This window comes from Aethalodelphis obliquidens, unplaced genomic scaffold, assembly GCF_003676395.1.
Source record: "Aethalodelphis obliquidens isolate GAN/ISIS:26980383/991018 unplaced genomic scaffold, ASM367639v1 scaffold105, whole genome shotgun sequence".
Classification (NCBI taxonomy): Eukaryota; Metazoa; Chordata; class Mammalia; order Artiodactyla; family Delphinidae; genus Aethalodelphis; species Aethalodelphis obliquidens.
The window spans coordinates 2,191,843-2,197,842 of record NW_020838049.1 but is presented as its reverse complement, the minus strand read 5'-3'; the positions used below and the strand labels follow the sequence as shown (position 1 = coordinate 2,197,842).

The window sequence follows — 6,000 nt, the reverse complement described above, 5'->3', positions numbered from 1 at the left end:
TGCGGCATGTGGGATCTTCCCGGACCGGGGCACGAACCCGTGTCCCCTGCATTGGCAGGCGGACTCTCAACCACTGCGCCACCAGGGAAGCCCAAAGATACTATTTTCAAAGCAATAAAGTATTTTTAAATTAAAGTATGTGGTTTTTTTTAGACATAATGCTATTGTACACTTAATAGACCTCAGTATAGTGTAAACATAACTTTTATATGCACTGGGAAACCAAAACGTTTATGTGACACAGTTTAGTGCAATATTCACTTTATTGCAGTGGTCTGGAATGGAACTTGAAATATCTCCAGGGTATGTCTGTAATTGAAGATTGTTCACAAGTATGGCCAAAGCTTGTTCGGGAAAATGGGTGGATCAGTTTTGTTGAAGAGAAGATCCTACTTCAGTGAATTGTGTTTTAAAAGGTTTACAAGGTTATAGCTATGCTGAGTGAAAGAAGCCAGACCTCCTCTCCCTTCCCCCAAAAAAGTACATATGGTATAATTCCACTACATAAAACTTTAGAATATGCAAACTAATCTATAGTGAGTGAAAGCAGATCAGTAGTTGCTAAAGGATGGAGATGGGGAGGGACAGGATGGAAGAATTATAAAGGGCAGAAGGAAAGTGTGAGGTAATGAATACGTTCACTGTCTTGAGTGTGACGATTTCATGGGTGTATAAATGTCAATACTTGTCCAACTGTACATTTAAATAGGCATAGGTTACTTAATTGACATGTCAATTATTCCTCAAGAAAGCTGTTTTTAAAAATAATTTTACTTTATTTATTTATTTTTGGCTGTATTGGGTCTTTGTTGCTGCTCACAGGGTTTCTCTAGTTGCGGTGCACAGGTGCCTCATTGAGGTGATCGAGGTGGCTTCTCTCGTTGCAGAGCACAGACTCTAGGCTTGCGGGCTCAGTAGTTGTGGCGCACCTGCCTAGTTGCTCCCTGGCGTGTGGAACTTTCCGGGACCAGGGCTCAAACCCGTGTCCCCTGCATTGGCAGGAAGGTTCTTAACCTCTGCACCACCAGCGAAGTCCCAATAAAACTGTTTTTAAAAAAGAGATAAGATTAGCATCAGACAGAGGAACTCTTGACGTTTTTCCGGAGTGTGAAAAGCAACCCTAATGGTCAAACCTGGGCTGGTGTGAGAGCAAAGGAAAAGGAAAGACAGAAAAGCCACAGTCTTAGGTTCAGGTGTGTGGTGTGTCTGCGCCGGCGGGAGATATCTCTGGAGGGAAAGGCTAGTGCCCACAGTTAAAGCCAGAAGAATTTTTGCTGGCACAAACAGGGGAAGCTAGAGGAAGAACATGATTTGGGTCAAGATAATTTTCCATTTTGGACTAGGAGAGAAAAACATGGAAGGCCTCCACCCTCGCTGAGGCACAGCTACGGGGTTGCAGGCAGACGCCAGGCCCAGTTAACACAGACAAGACCACGCCACAACTCCCGGCGGGATCCCAGCGGCCTGAAACCTTAAACCTCAACTATCGCTTCCTTAAGTTCCACTCCCCGAGCTGAGGCAGATGTTTGTGCAAGTCCCGCCTAGGTATCCCACGGAGATCTCGGGAGAACACCTCACCCAACTCGGCATAGCCGAGGTGCTGGGACGGGGGCGCTCGTGCCCGACGCGTACGCGCGGCGCGCATGGAGGCGGCCTGGAAGTGAGGGAGCGCGCGCCTCTCACGTGACCCGGGCCGCGGGCGGCTACGCACACGACGCGCCCCTCACGTGGTCTGTCTCCAGCCCCGTCGCCGGCGGAGGCGGGCGCGGGCGCGTCCCTGTGGCCAGTCACCCGGCGGAGTTGGTCGCACAATTATGAAAGACTCAGTTTCTGCTGCTAGTGCCGGAGCTGAGTTAGTTCTGAGAAGGTTTCCCTGGGCTGTCCTTGTCCGGCGGCCTCTGCTGCCGCCTCCGGAGACGCTTCCCGATAGATGGCTACAGGCCGCGGAGGAGGAGGAGGTGGAGTTGCTGCCCTTCCGGAGTCCGCCCCGTGAGGAGAATGGTACTGGACCCACGCAGGCCCAGGCGGGGGAATGGCCCTGGGGGTTGCGGGCAGGGAAGGGGGAGGATTCGGCTGGCAAGTGTGTGCGCGGAGCCGCTGTTCCTGGGGCTATGCACCGCCGGTTTGCCTTGAGGCTTCCGGACTTGCCGTGGTGGGACGGGAGTGCAGTTCTTTCGCGGGTGAGGAGCAGGAAGCAGGTAGCAAATCTGGCGCGACACCTCGTCGCGGGAATCCCCTGAGCGGAGCCAGGGCTCAAGCGAGGGCTCTTCGGGGCGGCAGAGGCGGGAGCCGCGGAGGACCTGGCAGAGCTGAGCGGCCGCAGCGCGCCAGAGGCAGCGCTCAGCCTGCAAGCTCCGCATCTCCCGGGAGCGCGTTCCTCCTGGCGCTTGTTGCTGGCAGATAAGGCAGCCAAATGCTCTGCTCAAGTTCTGCATGGAAGCAGAGGGAGGGCTGAGAGGGAGCAAAAACGGGATAGAGGATACGGCTTTGGAGCTGTGCCTTGTTTGCTGCGCAGCGTGTACTCCACAGGTCCATTTTCCTCTGGAGCCCAAGAGGAGGGATTAGACGATATTGACGCTAAATCTGGTTTGGAATTTTCTTTAGCAAGAATTAAGGGTTTTATTGGGGCGCTGCTGTAGGTACCGAGGCGATGTGTTGTCTGGATTTGTGTCGAACCGCCTCATCCGTTGCCCCAGAGAAGGGTTGGTCGTGTTTTAAACCAAAGTTGCGAGAGGGATGCGGCGCATTTCACCTTCTGATAGAGGTTTTTGTTAAGGCCAGGAATAAAATTAGAAGATTTCTCACAGAGAAAGTCATTTAGATCAGAGACTTGACGAGCGGATAGGTATTCCTGGTCAGTAGTTGAACTAGATAGGCTTCATGCAAACAATTCTCTCTTTGCTGGAGTCTGGCAGGTTTACTTTTCTCTAGAAACTAATTCAAGTAGCATACAAATTGAAACCACGAAAGTAGTTATGCTTTGAATAAATAGTACACCTTTCCATTATTTTCCACATTTTTCGGTAAAGTCAATAAAAACGTCATTTTACCTTTTTTCGTAATTTTTAAAAGAAGGATTTGTTAAGTTCTTCTACCGACGCTAAATTTTAACATTTATTACTTAAGTGGATTTTAAGGGAATCTATTTTGGGGGGGGAAGTTGAATCAAAGTGCCTTTCATTAAAAAAAGCAAACCATTAATACTGTTCAGTGATGTGTCTAGTTTTCCTTTTTTTATATGGTAAATAGCATACATTTGAACATGCCACTTAAGTATTTAGAAAAAAATTTAGATACGTTAGAAAATGGAAATGAAGACGATTCATCATCTTAAAAGCCATTGCTTCCTACTGTTTGGTTAAAGCAACCAGATGACTTTGTTTCTAGTGACATTCTAGTGAAAGTCAATTTCTTAGTCTTACCTCAGGTGCTGTTCTTAAGTTCAGCCTCTTAATGTCGCCATCTACACACTTTGAAATCTAGCCTTCAAAAATTGACGTGGTCAGAGTTTCTCTTGTGTTTGTTGTCTTTCCATTTTTGTGGCAGATGCACCCCCCGCCTCCGAAACAACGTTTGTATGCAGCATTGTTGTTTCTACAGGGAGAAGTTTTCACTTTAAAATTTGAAATTAAGAATCTGATTTTATTTTTTACGTTGGTTGGGTCCTGACTGCTATTGAGTTTTGTGATTTTTCCCTACAATTTCCAATTAAATTACAGTGAAACCTTAGGATAACCTAATACTGAGGTTCTCCAATAATGATAATTCGTTGAGCCTCCTCAACTTTAAGGTAAACACTGTGACCTGAAAGTTTCCCTAAGTATGTTGTAGCTACAGTGTATAATTCTTATTGTAAACTCTTGTTTAAGGCCTTTGCTTTAAAACTAATCAGCCAACAGACCAAAAAACAACACAAAACAAATAAAATACCAAGAAACACAAGGGAAACTGCAGTGGAATAAATTTTGTTACAAAATTAAAAACCATGGCTATTAGAAATATTTGTTTCATTCATTTGGTAAACACTTAGTGTTTAATATATTCCAAGCACTGGAGTGGCAAAGATGTGTTAGACAAGTTTCCCACTTTCAAACCGCTTACATTCCAGTTATTTATAAAAGAACTACCTGTCTGTTGTCAATGGGAGATGCATACATCACAAAACAAACATTTAGTGTCTAGCAGGCTCTGTGATACTCTGTCTTGAAGGGCAGTGTAGATATGCAAAAAGCAAAAAGGTAGTTTGATATTACTGCATAGATTACTGTGAATGTATAGGCTAGTCAGGGAGAGAGAAAGGAAAGTCTAGTTAGGCTTGCAAAGGAGCTGATAGGAGAAGTGAGTGTCGTAGAGGCAATAGGAATTAATTAACCTGGAAATAGAAGGTATGTAGAATTTGGTATTGGTGGTGTTAGTCTAAGGGAACTGAGCTTTAGAAGAGAAGAGCATCCAGGGAAATCCCTGGTCCAGTGTTTAGGACTCGGCGCTTTCACTGCTGAGGGCCTGAGTTCGACCCCTGGTCAGGGAGCTAAGATCCTGAAAGCTGTGCTGTGCGGCTAAAAAAAAAAAAAAAAAAAAAAGCATCCATAGTTTATCTTAAGATCTGTTGTACGAGTACTGTATGTAGTTTAGAAAGAGTGGAGTATGGGATGATATATGGGGTGCTAGTCTGGGAGTGTTATAAAGATAGGCAGGGACCAGATTTCTGAGGGCAATGTATGTTATGCAAAGAAGTTTGGATTTTATTCTGGAGATGAGGGGTCCACTGAAGGAATCAGTATGGAGGGTGACTTGCTGTGTGTTTAAGCTGAAAAGAGAGTCCATAAGGAGGCTGTAGCAAGACTGACCAAAATATTTAGGGCTTGACGTAAAGAAGCAGTAGAAGAAAAGAAGGAACTGATTGAGATGTTTAGGCGTTAGAATATTTAGAACTTGGTTCCTTTCGAGGAGGTGTGTGTGTGTGTGTGTGTGTGTGTTAGCAAACGTCAGTAAGAAGAACCAGACATAAAATGAAAACATGTAATAGTTGAAGTCATTACTTAATATGTGCAAATATAATATTTAAAGGCAGTACTTAAAATTGTATTTTTGACTTCGATTTATTTTTTTTACAAATTTATTTATTTATAGCTGCATTGGGTCTTCATGGCTGCGCGGGCTTTCTATAGTTGCAGTGAGCGGAGGGGGGCTACTCTTTGTTGCAGTGCACGGGCTTCTCACTGCGGTGGCCTCTCGTTGCAGAGCATGGGCTCTAGGCATGCGGGCTTCAGCAATTGTGGCTTGCGGGCTCTAGAGTGCAGGCTCAGTAGTTGTTGCGCATGGGCCTAGCTGCTCCGTGGCATGTGGGATCCTCCCCGACCAGGGCTTGAACTCTTGTTCCCTGCATTGGCAGGCGGATTCCCAACCACTCTGCCACCAGGGAAGTCCCTGGTTTTGATTTTTAAATGAAGGTCTATTGAAGCAAACACTTCTAAAATTTAAGTTTGAGAGTTTTGCCAACCATAGATATTTTTGATACAGTACTCTGATAATCTCTTTCTTTAACATTCTAATGTGGGAGATTTCAAACTTACAAAGGTATAATAGTACAATGAATCACCATATACCCATGACCCTTTTCAACAGTTTGAAACATGTGAATATTGTTTCTGCTATTATCCCTCTCATTCCTCCTCAACTGGATAATTTAAAAGCAAATCCCAGACATGTTCCATCTACAGGTACGTCATTATGTGTATCTCTAAAACTTTAACATATCCACAGTACTATTAGCACACCTAAAATTAATAATTCTTTGATATCATTAAATATTCAGTATATTTCCTTAATTTTCTCATGTTTTTTTTCCCAGTTGGTTTGTTTGAATCAGGATCCAAAGAAGTCCACACAGCATTTGGTTGATAAATCTCAGTCTCTTGTATCCCCTCCCCCCCCTTTTTTGGTCTTGTCATTTAACATTTATTTAATGAAAAAAAAATCCAGATCATTTGCCCTGTAGAA

The 6,000-nt window shown here is 44.6% G+C and overlaps 1 protein-coding gene across 6 annotated transcripts in view; it reads left to right on the top strand.

Moving 5' to 3' along the window:
* The first annotated feature begins 1,716 nt into the window (after positions 1–1,716).
* The window catches only part of TRPM7 (transient receptor potential cation channel subfamily M member 7), a 120,942-nt gene continuing 116,658 nt past the window's right edge, over positions 1,717–6,000 (top strand). The window contains exon 1 of one of the 6 annotated variants that reach the window (XM_027096673.1): positions 1,717–2,001. In XM_027096673.1, coding sequence (XP_026952474.1) covers positions 1,999–2,001 — 3 coding nt within the window. In that variant the 5' untranslated portion in view covers positions 1,717–1,998. The remainder of the gene's footprint in view (positions 2,002–6,000) is intronic. The other 5 variants (XR_003430740.1, XM_027096678.1, XM_027096675.1 and 2 more) reach the window with 5 other exon arrangements.